The 20,140-nt window shown below is 36.5% G+C and overlaps 1 protein-coding gene across 1 annotated transcript in view; it reads left to right on the forward strand.

Annotated features, from left to right (window-relative positions):
• The first annotated feature begins 12,957 nt into the window (after positions 1 to 12,957).
• LOC115632334 (fringe glycosyltransferase) overlaps positions 12,958 to 20,140 on the forward strand; it is a 49,431-nt gene continuing 42,248 nt past the window's right edge. Inside the window, exon 1 of the mRNA XM_030529439.1 lies at positions 12,958 to 13,417. Coding sequence (XP_030385299.1) covers positions 13,286 to 13,417 — 132 coding nt within the window. The 5' untranslated portion in view covers positions 12,958 to 13,285. The remainder of the gene's footprint in view (positions 13,418 to 20,140) is intronic.

Genomic DNA, 20,140 nt, shown 5'->3' on the forward strand with positions numbered 1-20,140 from the left:
ATATGGTTTGAAAGGTGGTCCGAATTAAAAATGGCACAGAACTGGTTCAAAAGTGGTTCAGGCCTACAAAACTCAGAAATTACGAAAAGTATAGAGGGCTGTAGTCGGATTTGTATGTACATATGTGGTAAGCCCATGGTTCAAATTCAACATCTGAATCTGATTTAATATTTTTTCAAAATCGCAATTAAAAATGGGTTAGAGTTCCGTTTATCTTTTAGCGCTGGGTATAAGTACATTACATAAGTGCAAGTTTTGTTTGTATGTATGAGCCGTGATTACTTGTTTCTGTTTTGCGACACACACCAAGACAACATATCTGTATTAATTATTGCTATTATTTGTATCTTTTGGACGATTGGTGCGACTCTCGCCCGCGTCTGGGAACCATTTAGGTACGTCCAAAAGTTTTTGCGTGAAATGCGTGTTGTGTCAGCAACGGCTACGGCAACGGCAGCGACACCAACAGCTCCTTGCTGATCATTGACTGATTCAATAATTGATTGCCCGGCTCGGCCTTTGAAAGCCCGAGGGCGCAATTTTAGAAACAACGTTCGCAACCAACTTTTACTTTTGTTGCCTGCCATCAAACCAGCCAGCCTTACTGCCTTTCTGCCTCAAAATGTAAATTAGCGAGCGTTTATGTTGCAGAGCTCAATGCGCTACCATATTTATGTGCCCAAAATTTATCGCATGACTGATGGCAAGCCATCGAGTAACATGAACCATCAGCCATCAAGCATCGACCAGCGTTTCAGGTTGGCCGAATTAGTTTAATAATACAATTAATTGTTATTTATTGCTTCCTTTGAGTACCATTTAGCGTATGCAGCTTAAAGTAGTCTCTGGACGCAGACGCTAGTTTGTTGCACGCAAGCCAATTTTTGCCCTTAACGGTATTGAAGGTGTATCAAGTTTTTTTTCAATTTTTTTTTTAATGTACCCACACAAAAGCTGTGGCTGGAATTTCAGCCAAGAATTCCAGCAATCTAACAACAAAAATTAAAGGGGCTGGTACAGTGTTGAAATTGTTTTAAAAGTCTGTGAGTCATTGGTAATACCCGTATATGTATTTTATTGCCAATCAATTGAGCATTTAAACACAGATATGTCGACTTTAAAGTAACTGAACAATAACAACAGTTCCAATGGAAATTTAAAAATATAATGCCTCGATAAGTCTGATCCTACTGAATACATTTTTTCCCATATTGCAATACAAATACATTTTCTGTTGATTGTTGTGTTAAGAAGTAAATTTCTTAATTCTAGCATTTATTGGAAGAAAGAAAAAAGAAAAACCAACATTTTTGAAAAGTCCCGATTTATCTCCAATTTTTTTAACCCGTCTAAAAAAGGCTTTTTCGGGAGGTCTGCAAAGTAGACCTTCTTGGTGGTGATAACCTGTCATTCGACTCAAACGAAAATCTGGAGAGTAGGGTGGATGGGACAACAGCATATTCTTAAGAAATTAGTATTTGCTACATTACATTAATAAAACTTTAATTATAACTCAACTATGTATACCAGTTTGGAATATATTAATTATTCAATTAATTTATATCCAACACTAAATTTGGTATATTCTACAAAATTTAATACAAATAAACAAATAATAAAGTAATAAAAAATCGAATGTTGGGCAATATATCGGAAATTAAATCGCTTTTAGTGTTTATTCAGTTCAATTGTTGGAGTTAATTTTATATATTATATTTTTTACGGATCGGAATAAAAAGGGAATTATGTCTTAAGTAGCGATTTAATATTTGTATAAGAAAACCAAGCATCTAATAGAAACACAACTTTTTTTTTAATTTTTTGACACCAATAATTAAACAAATTTTTCTGGGCACGTCAAGAATATTTAACTATTGTAGTGTTCTTGATCTAGGAATTTGTGGGTTAACTGAAAAAAAAACAACAAATTTTGAATTGCTAAGGCAAATATCAAGATATATACACCTAATTCTGTTTTTACACCGTTCCTGAAAAAGACGCTTAAAAAAAACCGTGTAAAATAGTCATTGCCCATATATTATTTTGAATCGTGCTAAATGGAATAAAGTCGTGCAACCATAAATAAAATATTTAATTTTCAATCCGTGTTAAATCAAAATAGTGTAAAAAAAGACCGTGTTAAAACAGAATTAAGTGTACTCAATATCCCTGTCAGCTCTTCAAACAAGTGAACGAGGTTTTTCAATTTATGGACAAATTTTAAATGAGCGACGAGATCGACTTCTTAGCTCAAATATAGATCAGTAAATTTGTATTTCTTAATACAAATTTGTAGTGCTTAATATTAATAAATTTGTCGTTTTCATTTAATGGTTATAACAGGTTCGTGTTGGGCACCGTTTAGAATAATTTTTGTCGTGTGTGAGCGTGCCGTTTTCTAAAGGTTTATTTCAGTTATTCCATCTCTAGTATGAACATAGATAACTCCGATAACAGCTAGGGACACCAAACTTGCGAAGCAGACTTGCGTTATCCATACAGGGTGCGCCATCTTTATGTAGATATTGAATAACTTTGTCATTAGTGAACCGATTGACTTGAGTAGACCAGTGTTGAAAACCTCAGTTCAAGAAACTGTACAGAACCAAATTAAATAAAAATATCTCATACTTGAAAATCGGTTGTTTATTTTCAAGAATATTCAATGTTTGCATACCGACATAAAAGATGGCGCACCCTGTATGTATCCATTACAAACCGTATATAGCCTGATTAGTTTCTTTAGCTGCCATCGGACAGATTGTTTATAAAATCACTCTTTGTAGAATAAACTAATCGTAGATGGACGATTAAAAACCTGTGATTGCCTATAAATAACATTAACTGTAAGCCAATACAGAAAGTTTCGTCAAAGCAAAGCTACAATGTATATCTGAGTCTTCTGTTTGACATTCTACGTGCAACGCCAGCTGCGCCGCAGGACACTCGCAAGATGGGGAAGAAAAAGGAGCTTGCCACACGGCAATATAACGTACGCACATAAATATCCCTGCACGACACTTTGCAGCCTTCGCATGTCACAAGGCTCGGCCGGACTGGCAGACTGGCAGGCTGCTTTCCTGCCAGACTTGGCATTAACTTTATTTATCTGCTTTTAAATGGCATTTTCAGTTGCATATAATTTTCATGTAATGCGCACCAGAAACAAAGACAACATAATGTAACTTGCAGCATTTACAACGCCAGCAACAACAACAACAACAACAATTACTAAAACAGCAGCCGAAGCCGCAACCGTAACGTAAGGAGGCTGTAGATAGATATAGGTCTGTATATGCTTATAAACAGCGCCAGTATTTGAACTCACTACCATTTACCACAACGACTACTACGACTACTACTACTACTATTTTTAGTAGTGTCATAAATTTGTGGCACATTGTGGAGCGCTCGCGAGTTTCACGCGGTGCCGCGCCAATTCTCAACTTCAGGCGGCCTTTGGCTGCCAGTCTTGGCCACGGCATGCGATACTCCAAGCTAGCTGGCACCTAGGCTCGAGGTCCGCCGTCGATAACAGACACTGGCACCGACACCGTCACCGACACCGACACCGACACCGACACCGACAACGATGCCGACACCTTGGACCGCGTCTGTTTTTGGCTACAGTTGCTGACTGATTTGCAGATGCATTTTTTCATTTCCTTCAGTTTTCGGAGTCGGGCCTTTTGTTTTGTTTTTTGTTTTTCGATCGCATTGGTGAATGAGTGAGCGCTGCTGAAGTGCTCCATAAAATTTGCCAATCAGACACACCAAATCAACTGGCCAGCACATTGTTGCGCTAGTTATTGTACTTTATTTTCACGTAGCCCCTACGCCTATTTAATTAACACACCGCGACCAGAGAAAAGAGTGAGGAGACTGATGAGTATTGAAGCGGCAGTGGACTGTGGCTTTGAGAGACCGGAAGAAGGTTGGAGTTTGTTTCTATTTGTCGCAAATCTTGCATCAAAGCATAATAAATGCAGTTGAGTTTTATTGATTTATAATTTACAAATATTGTTTAAATGAAGTTAACCTAGCACTGGCTTTACAAGATGTCTTTTAATATGATTAAAAATCTGCTGTTTTTCTTTTTCAACACACTGAAAACCTCCTTCTTATATGATAGAAAAACTTCAAGAAAGATTCGCATAGCAGGTTGAAAAGACTATTCCAGTTTATGAGAGAGTAGGAAAAAATACTTTTACTTTATAAAGTGTTCTACAAAAATCGATTAAAAGCCAATAAACAATCGCAAAACCAATTCTTTTGCAAGCGAGAGGACTACAACAAGAAAAAAAATGTTTAGCACGAAAACGGCTTTTAATTAGAATATAATGCCACTTGCCAGCTGCTTTAACATATATTACGCTTAAAAATATTTTCCATTTTAATAATATGAATCTGGTAACGATAAATATTCAACATTTCAATATTCATAATTTTTTGTTAATTTTGAAAATGTTTGGACCTTAAAAACATCAGAAACTTGATGAAATCTAGGAACATAATCCCATATTTTGTATTGAATCCATGTCTTAGAACTAGGTTTTCTAGGAACTTAACCGCCGTGTTAAGGGAGGGCTAAAGGAATTCAACAATTAAAACAATCTTGTGAATTCATTTTGAAATCTGAACAGGCTCCACTGTAGGGAGTATAGCGATTTGGTTGGTCAACGTTAACATTAAAGTCGGTATTGTTGGCTTTGTTGTGAACTGGATTTCTATAGAATTGACGCACGGTTGCACAGACGGCTCAGACGGCGGACAAAGCAAACAAATCTTCAAACTCGACAAATACTCAGTCGATCAATCGCAGCGCACTGTGCGCCGTGTATCTAACAGATACGAAAACACAAACATAAACACACAATACACGCATCTAGCATTTTATTATCAAGTGAGTGTTGAGTGTTTGAACGACTTAAAAGCCAATAAAATTGTTGTTAATTAGTTTTGTAAATTGAAAATTAGGTTTTGGGAAAAAGAGAATCATCACAAAACTATGCAGTTGCTCGCTGGCAACGAATTCAGTTTATTTGTTCAATTTATGAAGCTGGGCACTTTTATTGAACTTTTCCGCATGTGTCTATGTACATAAGTGCCGTAGAGGCAAACCACCACACATACTATAGATATACACACACATATATAGAAACTAGACAAATCGAATCGCTTGCAAAGTGAACTTTAATCGGCTTAAATGTAATTTAACTTATTTGGGGAAACAGCAACGACGACGACGCTTACAACGCTTACGATGCCGACGACGCGCTATGATTTCTCTACTTTTCAGCAAAGTCAGCTTAGTGGAAACAAATCGGTTAATTAAAGTTCAACAAAGTTTAAAACCGATTTCATGCCGCGTTGAATTAACGAAATGTAAACTTTTGAGATAGACAGACAGACAGAGAGAGAGAGAGAGAGAGAAAGGAGAGAGTGGCTAATGGGGTCGAGGGAAGTTGGAAGGCACCTCAGATGGAGCATCATTTGTACTTATTTAAGTGCTTGATCATGCTGATATCATCACCTTGCAGTGACTTTTTTCGTTCGTTATACCATCTTTGATACGTACCCGAACACTGTCTGCAATTAGCGTTTACAGACGCCAGGTGGTCTTTACCTTTTGGTCCGAACACATGCAGACAATGCCAGAAACAAATCTGAAATCGAAAATCAGTAAATCGTTGAAGAGGAGAAACAAAAATATTTTATGTGTGAGCAGGAATTACATTTTAGGGCCAAGTTGTTAGGCATTGTTGAATTCGAGAAAAAAGAAAGTCGAAGAAAGGATGCCCTCAAGCAGTTGGATGAGACCTTTCAACCATACATACTAGTAATGTTTATTTTAAATAAACATATGTTTAAATTAATATTATAGCTACCACAATTATCTGCTTTCTAAAACTGAGGCAAATAAAATATATATCTACAAGAACGACACGGGAATCACAAATGCAGAGGAACTGTTTTCCTTTTTAAAAAAAGAGATGATGAATTCCTTTTAGAAGTAAATGAAATATCTATTTCACAGAAATCAACATTTCAGCAGAAGTTGAAGTAGAGGGAAAGTAGTAAGTAGAGAGAAAAAATATCAAAAGTTGGATGAAACCTTTCAACAATATATAGTAATATTCATTTTCAATAAAAATATGTGTAAATATGTATAAATCAATATTAATACCACAATATTTCTGGAAGAATACTAAAGCGACTCGGGAATCACAAATGGAAAGGAACTGTTTCCCTTTGTAAGAAAAAAAGAGATGATTTTTTTTTCTGTTTAATCAAAGTATTGAAGCCGTGCATTCAGATTAGCACCTTAACAATACATGTTTACAAATATAAAATTGCATAACCTCGAGCACTTCCTCCAAATTCCTTTTAGAAGTAAATAAAATTCGAATTTCACAGACAACAACATTTCAGCAGAAGTTGAAGCTTGCTAATGCACAACAGCTCAGTTTTTATAATATTATTATCCATATTCATAAGTAGGGAGAAAAAATATCAAAAATTAACGCCCTATTCAAACTCTTTTTGAAGAGACATGTATTTATCGCTCAATGTTATATTAAACTATCATTTTGAAAAGAATATCTGATTCGTGTTTACTGACAAGATCATAATTACCATACAAATATAAAAATTTATTTATTTAAAAATTTGCAAGAAAAGAGTGCTAGCCTTAACAAATTTTAAATACAGATTTTGAAAAACTGTATTTATATTTAAATACAGAATTTTGTTCTATATAAATAATAAATAAAGTTACTTCCAAGCTTAAATTATTGCTATTCTTAAAAGCTTACCTGAAAGGTCCGATCTTTTTGCGTCAAATGTAGATTATCATATTTATCTCAAAAGAAACTTTTTTGTTGGCATTCCAGGTGGCAAAGGAGTATTATCCTGCTAAGATCTGCGACCTCTTTTTCAGCTTTTAAAGTGGAGATCAGTAATCACTAGAATTTATAAGGAAATGAGAAACCGTTTAAAGGAATAGATTAGATTATATAAGCTTATAGAAGTAATCGAAGAATAGAAGTAATCGACTAACTATCAAGAAGCCTTTTAGTTTCAGTTTTTAAATAAAGATGAGCTTCGGAAATTCATTAGAAAATTATGCCGACAAATTAAGTTTATTTGTAACAATGGTTTCTAAACTGTTACTTAAAATATTAATATTACGCATACAGTTGAAACAGCTGCTAGTTTTTGGTAACTATAAGTTTGTATTTTTGTCTCCAATATCAATATCCACAATATTGGAGTGCCCAACTGTAGGTAGAGTATAGAGTGACCGACAATACTACCGCTGTGTTGACAGTTATTGATCGATGATATCGGAAACACAATGTTGAAATTAATTTTTATGTGGTTTCTCTGCATTTCTCATCGTGTTGTGTGCGTGCCCCTTTCGTTGATGGGCTTGTACCACCAATTGAGTCTCATTCTTGTGATCTGTAATTTACATTTATTTGGACTTCCACAGATTTCTTAATGAGTAACTTTAAACGAGAAGCGTCAATTTGGGCGTTATAGATGGCAGGCCTTTCTAAACTCCCATATGCGAGCAGCTGCTCACATGTCTGCCAAAAAACGCAACAACAACAAATAAATGTAGACACAATGATATACTATGTTTGTGTGTGTGTGTGTGCGTGTGTAGGTATTATGCAGCCAAGTCCAATAAGTGACACTGACTAATGCGGCATCATTAATCTAAAGCTGCTTAATGTCAAGCTGCTGGCAGCGCGCCCATCAATACGCATCAAAATCGAATTCTGTATGCGAATCGTAGACGCAGCTTTTCTTACTCACGTCCCGGCGGCAGTCCACCCGACAAATGCAAGCGAGAATTTTTAAGGTGTACGTTTCTTAAAACATTTGAAAGAGTCTGGTACAAAATAAAAGACCAAGAATGATGGTCGAAAAGGTTCGAAAACCATTAAAACAAAACTGAAAGAGAAACCAAATAAACGAAACTATCGAGAACTTCAATGTTTTTACAAATTGTACAGAAGACCTTTATAGAGCATTTAAAGTAAAAAACACTAGTATTCGCCTTTACCTTTTGGGTACAAGGTATAAATATTTAGTGTTGCAATGCCTAAACAAAGTGGCATGTTCGAGCACTCGAGTATTTACCGATCTTTCAAAAAATCTTCGAATAAGTCGCCAACAAAATCAAAAGTTTTAATAAAGTAGTTAACGTAAATCTAACGAAACTTCTATGCCGAAATTAGTTGTAATATTCATTTCAATAATTGTATTGTATTTTAAAAATATTCAAATATATCAAAGAGTATTTATATAATAGTTAGTTGAGCTCTCTCTTTATCAATATCGGAAGCTCTTTTTGGGTGCATTCTCTCGGATTCATCCAGTATTGCTGAACAACATTTCAGATGAGATCGAGCTTGCATATATTTTTCATGATGCACGTTTTGAAATCTCTCATTTTTGCTTTTTCAAAAATAATACAAAAAAATGTAACTCAGTTTTAGTATTTCAGTATTAATGTACGTACATACTTAGTTGCCAGAAGTAGTTTTGAACTTTTAAGTTATTTTGGTAGGAATTGTGGTAATTAGGCTGCGTTGGCTACACTTCAAGGTTGGGTGTTAGTTTATTGAATTTTAGGTTAGCTGCAATTTTAAGCCATCATTAATTTGAATCACTTTCTTGCTCTCTAGTAAACTGTACCTCCCCTTACTAAAAACCTCTATTATCATTCCGAGATAATCACTGATTACCTTGGCTGCGAGCTGGGGCATAGCTTGCCGGACTGGCGAGTAAACCGTCCCCACCGGATCAGTTATTCTCCACTTTTCAGTTTTTAAAATATATTTGCATTGTCTATTATTCAAATATTTTAATTTAATTTTACTATATTTTTATTATTGTTGATTATTATTTTAATTCCTTTACATCTATTTATTTTTGTTAGGTCTCTGACTACATTGTGCTATGAACCGGGACATAGCTGGCCGATTAGCAAATAAAATATTATTGTAATTTACAAAGGCTTTTTTAGATTTCAATTTTGTTTATTTAAAGTTATATTTTTTTTTATTGATTTTCTGCATCAACAGCTTTATGTTCTGAAAAATAACAAATAAATATAACAATAAAAAATTCGATTCATGTAATAATGTACTGATTCATTTATCCATTTTGCTTGACATGCAAAATTGATTCTCCAAAAAAGCGATGTTTAACAAATATGTCACGCATTGATGAAATCAATTGAGAAGAATTGATGGAATACAGGCTGATCCATCGGAAAGTAAATAATCTTGACGCCGACTTAGGAGACCTTGAATATCAAGCTTGGCCATATCGATTCGTCTCATCGTGCATCTTTAAAATAAGGTCTGTCTACTACTTTCTTTCTTAAATACTTCGCGCAGAGGGTCTTTCAATATAACTTAAATTAATATGTTATTTCGAGAACTGTGTATATTTTTGTCGGGTGGAAACATGGAAATGCTGGTAAAGAATTTGTGATGAACTGAACCAGAGTTGCGAGTGTTGCCAGCGTTGTCAGCGTCGTCAGCATTGGACGTTGCATGGTTGGATGTCACTGCCACCACAGTCGAGGTGGAAGTCTGTGTCTTCACTGATTTGACTGCCAAGCCATGTGTGTGTGTGTGTGTGTGTGTGTGCGCAGACATAGACAAGCGAGCAATCAAGCCGCAGTCAGTCAAGAAGTCATTCACTCAGTCAAAGTGGAGTCCGTCATTTAGTCAGGCAGTCAGTCAGTGCATCACTCAAGATTCCTGTTGCTGGGCATCGCTCAAAACGGCGAACCAATTTTCTGCTACACATTCTGCGCCAGTTTTGTGGCAGCGGCCACCCTTTGCATGACTACTGGGCATAATTTCAACCACAACAACAACAACAACAACAGAGAAATATGGCCAAAAGTAGAAAAGAGTCATGAAAAATGAACACGTTGCTGGTTGCTGGCTGCGCACGCGCACCTTCGTTTGGTTTCGAGTTGGCCCGCTCTGGCCGGCTCTGGTCTTGTCTGGCGACACTCCTAACCGCAGGGCGGCAGCCAAAGACTGTGCGCCCGTTTTTCGATTAAGCCTCCTCCGATGGCAACGTGTGCCGAAGCGTGGCAATCGTCGAGTGCAGCACTCCAAGCTCTACACTAGACACTGCGAGGGCAATTCAAGACTGCAACTGTAGTGCAGATTTGGTCGAGTGTATGGCAAAATAGTAGGAAGGAGCGGATCAGGCGGGCAGGCAGGCAGGAGACAGGAGACAGGAGGTGGGCAGGCAGGCAGGCCAGCAAGCAACCAACGCCTTCAGTTTACATTTTACAATCCTAACAAGGTTAGCGATAAACGAAGTTGGGCCACAATATGGTGCTGCATGTTTGGCGGCTGTGGAGTGTGGCGGAGGCAGTGGCACATGCCCAACCAGTACAGCTACGAAAACAACAACAACAAACATATACACACAAAGACTCTCAAAAACAGTGAAGATTTGAACGAACAAACGATCCATATATTTTTTGGCCATTCAACATTTTTACTTTGTTCATAGTTTGTCCGATGTTCGAAATATTTGGTTTTAAATTAAAAATGAAGAACTCAATTATTTTTGTAAAGGAACTTGTACTCTTACTGATATAGCATTGCTTTTGAAAAAGCTGGTGAAATGTTTATTTATGAAGCTTCACGATCTTGTCATATGTTCGTTTAATGTGCCAGTTAGGGGGGCTTTTACTGTATGTTGAGAATTGCAGCCGAGTTGCAAACCGACACACATACATACTATCCATACGTGCAGTAAAGTGCACATTAAAAATGAGGCATGGGGAGCAACGGCAACGGCGATGGCGGCGGCGACGATGTCTTTTTCTGTGGCAGAACAAGGTTGGCCTGGCCCGAACATTTGGCCGCCTGGCTGCTTGGAAGCCTGGCAGGCTGGCAGGCTGGCAGCCCGACTGCTCGGCCGGGTATTGCTGCCTTTTTAATGCAATTCAGGCGAAAGGCGCACAAAGGGACAGCGAACAAGATGCCGAGTTGCTGATTGTGTGAGCAGCGACGTCGACGTCGACGACGACGCAGAAGCAAAGCTTTTGTCGCAAGCACAAACATGGAATATGACAGGCTGGGCTCACACACACATACATAAGTGTGTACTTATAGGGAGCAGCGCATGCAAAGCATTGTGAAAAACGAAGTGCTACAGAAAAAGCATGCGACAAAAACAGCAGAGCATTGGCGAAGAGCGCTCTGTTGCGGCAGTGATGCCAATTGTTGATGAAAGAATGAGATGGATCTGTAAAAATCGCTAAAGGTTGTTAAAAGATTCAAAATTCATTGAAAAATACACATACCTTGCCTTAAATGTTGTTTCCAAACGGATAACATGTTACAGAAAAGAAAAATTATTTGACATTATGCCTTCAGGAAATGATGAAATTCGTAAAAATTATTGCAAAGGCTTATTGCTTATTATGCTGGGAGTCGCTCTGAAAGAACTACTGCCTAAAGGAATGCTGGGAATTTGAACAATCATCGAAGTGCAATAAAAAAATTAGTAATTTAATGTGCTTTTGTCACCATTATATACTATTTATATTGAATCATATATACATAGTTCCTTAAATAGTGGATCCACTTCTGGCAGTCAGAAAATATTGCCCATTATGACATTTTTGTGTAAAATAATTAAATCTGGTACTATGTTAAGCAAATATCGTAGTAAAGTGACTATAATCATATTATTGTTGATTTATTTTCCAAACACATTTTGAATTTGTGTCTTTTTTAAATTTTTATTTATCATTTTAAACTATTTTTTATTTTACTAGCTTTGTCTTTGTATTTACTGATAAGTATTCCAAATAAAAATAAAAATACAAAATAAATATAATATTTAAAACTTTTTAGTTAATAGTACTATCAAGAAGCTAATATTAATATGAATTGATAGTTTTAAAAACAACATATAGTAGTTAGGTATGTTAATTTGCAGAAAAAACAATACAAAAATTTGGAGTTCTGGACTGCAAAAAAATAATGTGAAAGAAATCTAGCTGAAAAATGGCTGTGGTCGCATCACTGTGCAACAGTAGGTGTGTGTGCTAGGGTTCCACATGCTAGTGTGTGGGTATTGCAGAAACAATGGCGACAATAAAAATGCGATCGCACAACATGCTCCAAAGATAAGTTAACGCAAAGTGACAGTGTACAACTTTTAATGGAATTGTCGTTTGCCTGTGACGTCGGCAGTGGCAGCTTGCCGGTCCTGTAGCAATTGCACAGCCCGACCAAGACGTGAGCGTTTTTTGCATAAAAGTGAAGAGCTATTGAATTTATGGTTTTGGCTGCTGATGATTCAGCAGCACGTCGCGCCCTTTTGGTTTATGTGTTCAATTATGCCATGGAATAAAAGTACATACCGGCCTCTAGCCGATCAGCCTAAAGTGGCAAAAAGGATAACTGCAATGCCCACTCCTGCTGACGCCCACACCCACGCCCACACTCGCAACAACAGTCACTCACAATCACGCCGAGCAGCTGCAAGTATAGCCGGCAGCGCTACTGTGGCACATGCCGAGGCGGAACTAACAAATCAACGATCGCACGAAGCAATCATAACCAAAGAGCGGCTGTGCGACTGTTTGTGAGAGCGCGAGAGGGCGATCGGTGCCGAACTGGGCTCAACGCCAACGCACGCTCTTATTGGAAGCGAGCAGTGCAGCTTCGAGTGAGCTATCTATCTCACTTGCATACGCTACATAGTACGTGCAATGCTACGCTTCCAATTGGAGCACACACGTACGCTCTGGCGCTCGCTCTAGAAAACATGTCTTTCTGGTTTTTGTTTTGTTTACGATTTTCGTTGGAACGCCGCCACTTGGGCTTGAGTCGCATTCACGGCGGCGCACAAATTCAGTTGCTCAGCAAACTCGTCGCAAGCAAGACGTACGCGCGCGCGCGTTTCTTTTTATACATTTTTCATACCGCAACCAAGTCGAAGTGAAGTTGAAGTCAAAGTACTCGTAACGCAGATAAAAATCGTATCAGAACATAAACTACGACAACAGTTAATAGAAGTAGACCGTGTGTGTGTGTGAGTGTGTCAATTGTGCGCCAATTATTAAGCTCGACTTGAAAGAAGGCAACGAAAATTAAAGTTTTCAGTTAGTTACATCCTGCGCTCAATGTAGGCCCGCAAACAGCTGTGGCCAGAGAGGTACTAGCGTGAGTGTCTGTGAGAGAGAGGGGCGCACACCAACAAACGGTAACGCCAACATATGATGAGCCTTACTGTGCTTGCATTGCCGCAACGTTTCAAACGCCTTCTGCAAGCCATGACACTCGCCATAGCCATCGTCTACATGACGCTGGTGCTCTATCAGAGCACCTACGGATATCCGGGCATGCAAGTAAGTCTACTTACACATTTCTTCATAAATACTCCAGTAGACGGAGAAAGAAAAGTGTAAATTTAAATAATAAAGGGAATTACTTGTCTAAAATAATCAGACCGGGCAAATTTTACGAAATATGAATCACGTTTGTGGCCTGAAGTAAACAATTTCTATACATAAAGCAAAAATTTGGCTTAAATAAACCAAGATTTATAAGGAATAAAACCATAGCTTGACAAGGCGTATTTTTTCGCAGTGTATGTATCCTGACTGCGTGGGTGCGTGCCTACACACATATGCAAATTTATAGGCAGTCAGCATTCTGCTCCACATCGACTAAAACTACCACACACACATCACACACATACATATGTATAAATAGTGTGCCTTAATTTTCATATATTGGCAATTTTCTTGCGCCCCTTAGGTGTATCCGTATGTGTGTGTGTGGGTTTGTGTGTGTGTTTGTGTCTGCCATTTCGTGCACTTTCATAAATCAACGCAATTCTCGGCGTTTTGCAGCTGCGCATGCGTTCATCCGCTTAAAACCTTTTTACGCCCTTGCCGGGCCAACATCGTGCATATAAAATACATTTTTTTTGTTGGTTTTTTTTGCTCGTTTTGCCGTCGGCAGCTCGTCGCCAAAGCTCTCAGACCAAGGCTGACTTGTGTCTGTCCTGTGTTTATTGTTTCTTCCTTCATTTCTTTTGTTGCTCGGCCTGTTTCGCATAAATATTTGTGTAATCAAATATTCTTGGCTTAAATTACTAGAGCGAAGTCAGCTGCTCCTCAGCGAACGCGGTAATATTCGTAGATAAGACAGTCCAGTTGCTTCGGGTTGCTGGACTTTTGCAAATTTCCGTTAAAAGTTGGCCGAAAATGTGTTGGTATTTATTTATAAATAACAACATAAGTAAAATATTAAATAAAAAAGAAAAGAAAAGTAAATATAAAAGACTAAATTGTAATTATATATATTTAAAATCTGACCAAATAAATGATTAATTTATAATATAAAAGAAAAATAATTATTATTCCAATTTTTATATACAACAACAGCAACAAATAAATAAAAGATGTAAAAAATTAAATAAAAAATCAAATTTCTTACATTTTGTATATAAGTTATATATAGAATAATAAATTAATAATTAATAAATATCTCTATATTTTTTTTAAATATTTAAAATGCAAAATAAATATATAAAATAATACACATTTCTGAATTTTTAAAATATAAATAAAATATGTGTAAATAAAAAATTAATGTTGACAAATTAACATTTCTTGAAGTATTAATTTCTTGAAAGTGGGTGTGCGACGGTTGACAGCTTTTGTTCATACAGTTTAAAAATCCTTCTTGCTTTCCCCGATTTTCGTTGAACCATGAACCATTTGTGTAACCTTTCACTTCAGATGGTGTATCCAATATAGTACTTCTGCTCCATTTGCTTTAAAACTAAACAAACTATTCATACATATCGACTGCTTTAAAAACCATTTGCTTTCTGTATATATCTATCCAGTACTGACAAATGTATCCACTTACTGGACTTTTCTTAGACTATAGTATTTTTGAACAACCGATCCATTCCATTAGTTCAATGTTTTGCTTACCGGAAGTTTATTGCATACCTCATACCTCATACCCTTTGGTCAATTAGAAAAACGCTGTTCTCGCAAATTCGGAGAGAAAATAAAGTTCTGCTGCCACCCCTCCACATCAATGACACAAATGAGTCACTTTTATTTAGCACACAAATAAATAAACCTAATTAGGTAAACAAAAGTGCGGTAACTTTGGACATTTATCAAATGCATAAAATAATGCTCGTTTCTGCCAGCTTGGCAAATTTGCAAACTCTAGAGCATGTGTGTGTTGTGAAATATAGCAACGAATGTAAAAGAAGCAAAGTGGAATATTATAATGGGGCAGAACCGACATTAAAATGCGCTGTCAATTTCATTATATTGATAACGAGTATCAAATTTTTCTGAAAAAGTATTAAGTACTGGTAAATCATTTTCCAATCATATACAAATTATTTATTTCCACGAACCACAATTCGGAAATATCGCATTTTTCGATTTGAAAACACAAATAATAAAGATAAGAAGATACGCCATAGTTAAGATCTATGTTTTTGAAAATCTTTGAAATGCTGTTTGCGTATGTATTTAAATATAAAAGAACTTTTGTTCAGATTGTCAACGACCTTACTACGATTTGAATCCCCTGTATTAGGTTGAGAATATCCACAACCCACCTTCTTGCCAATTAGAAACTTGTTCTACATCCTTTTCAGAATAGAGAGTGTACAAAACTATTGTTGAAAGTTTTGGCTTGTCGGTAATTAAAACTATATGCTGTTTTAATTTAGCAAAAGTTGTCGTTGTGGCTGCCGAACCGGAAACTTGCCGCCATTTACTGTTACTCGTACACATACTATGTGTATGTATGTATGTACTTAGTATTGTTGGAATAGCAAAATGTAGAGCGGATTGATGTCCACGTTGCTTTCAATTGGACACTGAAACGGTGGCCAGTGCTAGGCTAGGGAGGAGATCGGGAACGATTCAACGAATCGTTGAGGTCTCTGACTTGCAGTTGGCAGTTAATTTACAACTCTATTGTTGTTGTTGTTGTTGTGCTTGTGACAACAAAACTGCATACAATGTACATTTTTTATACAATATAAATACCTTTAATGAATCGCTAGCCTTTTTCCATATGTTGCGCAAATTGTTTTTGTTGACTTTACGAAAAATGCAGAGACACACTATACGTACATTCATACGTGTATAGTATATGCAAATATATGGATATATGTACATATGTACATACTATATATTTATATTGCTCAGCTTAAGCAGAACTGACTGTCCAGCAATTTGTACACACTTGGGTTTGGCTGACCTCTTTTGATATGAATTGGCATTTGGCAATATACATACACATAGACATATAAGTATATATAAGCATGTACATGTATTGGAATTAGGTGGGGTGGAGTCCAAGTCCACAGACGAGCACTTCAAAATCTTGGAAATAATATTCGTAATGCAAGACGCGTAGTTGACGCATAAATCATAAACGGAATTATTATATTAAATTTGTTTAAAGTGGCGCGCACAATGGGCTGCATTTTTGATTGATTTGAGTAGTTCGTTAAGCATTGTATGTACATAAATAATGACAACGGCGACAACAAGTATAGAAATAACAACGACAGAAACAGCAACAAAAACAACATCAAATGTTCATTTCTAGCCCCCCGTACAGTGGGCTTCAATGTGTGGATCGTGAGTGGATAGCTTTGTCTGTAAACAGTTGTATTTCTAAGAATTCAGCTTGTTTGCATGTAAACGAAGTTAAAGATATTGCATAGAAGGAAAGACCACGAACTAACTCATTTGCTAAATATAAAGCTTAGACTGGGAAGGAAAAGAAATGTGTAAGCTGTATTCGGAAATTGAAAAGAATTTGGCGAATTCTTGACTATTTATGTATTGGAATAAAACCAAAGAATATCACGAGCGATATAAATTTAAAATAGAAGAGAGGCATAAATTTATGTCAGAGATTTTAGTTAAAAGTTGATTAAACTATTTTGAAGTATGATTTGTATTTTGTATTTAATGAGGCTTTTTGTTTAAGAGTGGTTAGTGTTATCTGAGAATATGTTTCAATGACGAAACATATTAACTCAAAGGTTACAAGAATGCCTTCCATAATTTTAATACATAGTGCAAAATTTTGAATGAAAGTACTTGCCCCATTATTCTCAGAAGAAGAGGAAAGCAGTTAATAAACATCCTTTATAATTATGAGCAATTAGCATCATTCAAACTGGCCGAAATAGACATTAAATTACGATTTGCAATAGATTTGCAAGCACTTTAAAAGTAATTGAAGCTTCACAAAAAATAAGAGCCATTTCTTAAATACCAATGAGTAACTTATTTAGAAAATATCTTTAAAGGAATTATCACTTGGTAAACCATTGGATAGTTTTTGGAAGATACTTACATACTATAATATGGAATATACAATAAACCTTTCTGTTCTGCAATAAAAAAGTAAAGCTCTTAAAATGTTTGGGAAGTAATGACTTATCGTTGTCTATTTGTACATAGAAGGGCGTATAATATTGAAAAAGGTAATATATTCATCACAGGGAAGGGGCTTACAATAATTTCTTAGAAGTACATAAAAGTAATATAACTATGAATATAACATAATTATAATAGCTATCGACGCTCTGAGACTTTGCAACACTTTTGGCTCTTTTTAGGAGTGCAGTTTTATTTAGCGACACTATTCTACAGAAACATTTATTTTTTTTAAACGTAAATTCGAAACGATTTTAGAAACTTTTAGTAACTTGGAGTTGTTGGGTCAATAATTGTTGTATTTAAATATAGTTAGTAAACATGGAAAGTCCCCTAAAGAAGTGAAAACCAAGGATACTTTTTACCGAATTTACAGCGCGTTAAACCACTGTGTGGTGCATGCAAATCAGTTAAGAAGCCGGCCAAGATAGTGTGTAGCTGCTTACAAGTCCGGTGATTGAAGGCAGCCTGACAGGCAGGCACGAAGAGGAAGAACACGCCTCAGACGCAGACGCAGAGGCAAATGCAAAGGCAAAGGATGGTAAAGACTTTGATGATGTTATTCCTGTTTTGGCGAGGCACCTGCCTGCTGTGCATTTCTCATGGCAAGTGCAGCTCGCGGCTTGCTCGTTCGCTCACTCACGAGCGCAAATAATCAGGAAAGGTAGCTGCAACAACAACCAAACAACAACAACAACAACAGCCAAAAAAAAAACAACAATAACAACAGCAGATACTTGCGAAAAGCTGCCCGAAAGTTGACGACATTAAGCGCTTGTAGCATTGATAAAGAGCTGAGTGTGTCTTCTCAGTATCTGTGTGTTTTGTGTGTGTGTGCGTGTGTGAAAGGGTTTGGATTTGGGTCTGGGCTTGAACAGCTGCCGGTCTTTGCGGGGCAGTCAACATGATCGGGTCTTATGGAACGACCACCAGCATTTTACTTAATTGAGGCAACGAGCTGGCAGCGCAGCGCAGCGCAGTCAGCTCAACGTATCTTATCGAAGATTTGTATCTGGCGGATAAAATTGTTAAACAGTATTTAATGAAGATTTTTCCGCATGAGGCTCTCACCCTCAACTTCTTCTTCTTCTTTTTCTGCTTTATGAAACAGTTGGGTGTCCGTAATCGAAAGAAATGCCTGCATATACATTTTTTTTTACATACGAGTATTTATTTTTTATTTTTTGATAAACTGTTTCGTTCTGATTTATGTTTTCCGTTAGCCTGACTCTTTGGGTAATTGGTAATCACAAAAGGAATGTTTCGTAAGTTCCCCCAACTACACAAATTCACCATTAATCTTGGCCCAAAAAAGGTTCGGACCACTCTTAAAAATTAGCGCGCCATGCGTCGGCATTCACGCCACTCTTCTACGCTCGCTTCATGTTTCATTAATTGACATGAAAATGTTTATAAACATATTAATCATGCGCCTAATGAAGCATAACAAAAACAACAACAACAACGATGGTATTAGCAATGGCAGCGTGTTAAATTTTACAAGCCTTGCCTTCACTTAGGCTCGCCTCGCCTCGTCCCGCTTCATACGCTTGTCTATTTGTATCTCATGGGTTCGCTTTGTTTTGTGCGCGTATCTGTTGGATAGCTGCGCAGGCGTGCATGTCTGCATGTGTTTGCATTTTCCCTCCACATTTGGCGAATGTTTCATGGCTACACAGACAAACTAATTCACACACACACACTTATATATAGTACACTTGGGAAAATATATTTTACAGAGTTTTCAGTCTAGTGCCATATTTTTGGAAAATAATAATTGAAATAATAGCACTAATTTTTTTCGAATATGGCTTTACATCCGAAATATTTTATTATTATACTTGTATTTAAGAACAAACTTTCTAAAAATACCTTCATCCTAAGACACATAAATTAAGATTGCATTTATTTATTACTCGCAATTGGAATATTTGCTTTTAGAAAGGGACTCTTTTCTATATTTTCGGCTTTTTTGTTGAGTGTATACAATGTTCTACATGTTATTTATAAGTTTAATCACGTTCAAGTAATTCCCAATGAGCATGCGCACAATTTTGTGACACAAGAGTCGCATTGTTGTTGTTTTTTCTCTTTTGTTTTTTTGCTGTCTGTTGGTGTGTGGGTTGCGCTGTCTGGCGCTTTTCTGTGGCTTTCTCAAGTATCTTTAGTTGTTATTGTCATGTGCCATGAATTGCCATTTGTGTTTTGCATAAATGAGTTGAATTGCATCAGCTTGTGCACTCTAGTCCATAACCGTGATTAATATATATACGTACATATATATAAAGAGTGCATACAGATTTGCGAGGGTTGTCTGACATTAGAAATGACGAGCGGGAGGTTTTCAAAATAGATTATTGAAAGTGCTGTTTATAGATAAAATTATTTTTATAACATTCTTAACTGATATTCAAATTTGTTCCACTTTATTTGTTCAAATGAAGATATAGCTTCGGCATATTAGTGGGTTTCAATATTTTATGTAAATGGATTAACATCAAATCCTATTTACGGACTAATTTATTAAACAATATTTGCAAAACCAGCTACCTTAACAGTTGTATAGAGAAAAATTTGTCTAATAGCATAAAGAGATAAAGAAAAAGACTTGTAAATAATAGGGAA

Source organism: Scaptodrosophila lebanonensis, unplaced genomic scaffold, assembly GCF_003285725.1.
Source record: "Scaptodrosophila lebanonensis strain 11010-0011.00,11010-0021.00 unplaced genomic scaffold, SlebRS2 tig00001415-arrow-pilon, whole genome shotgun sequence".
NCBI lineage: Eukaryota > Metazoa > Arthropoda > Insecta > Diptera > Drosophilidae > Scaptodrosophila > Scaptodrosophila lebanonensis.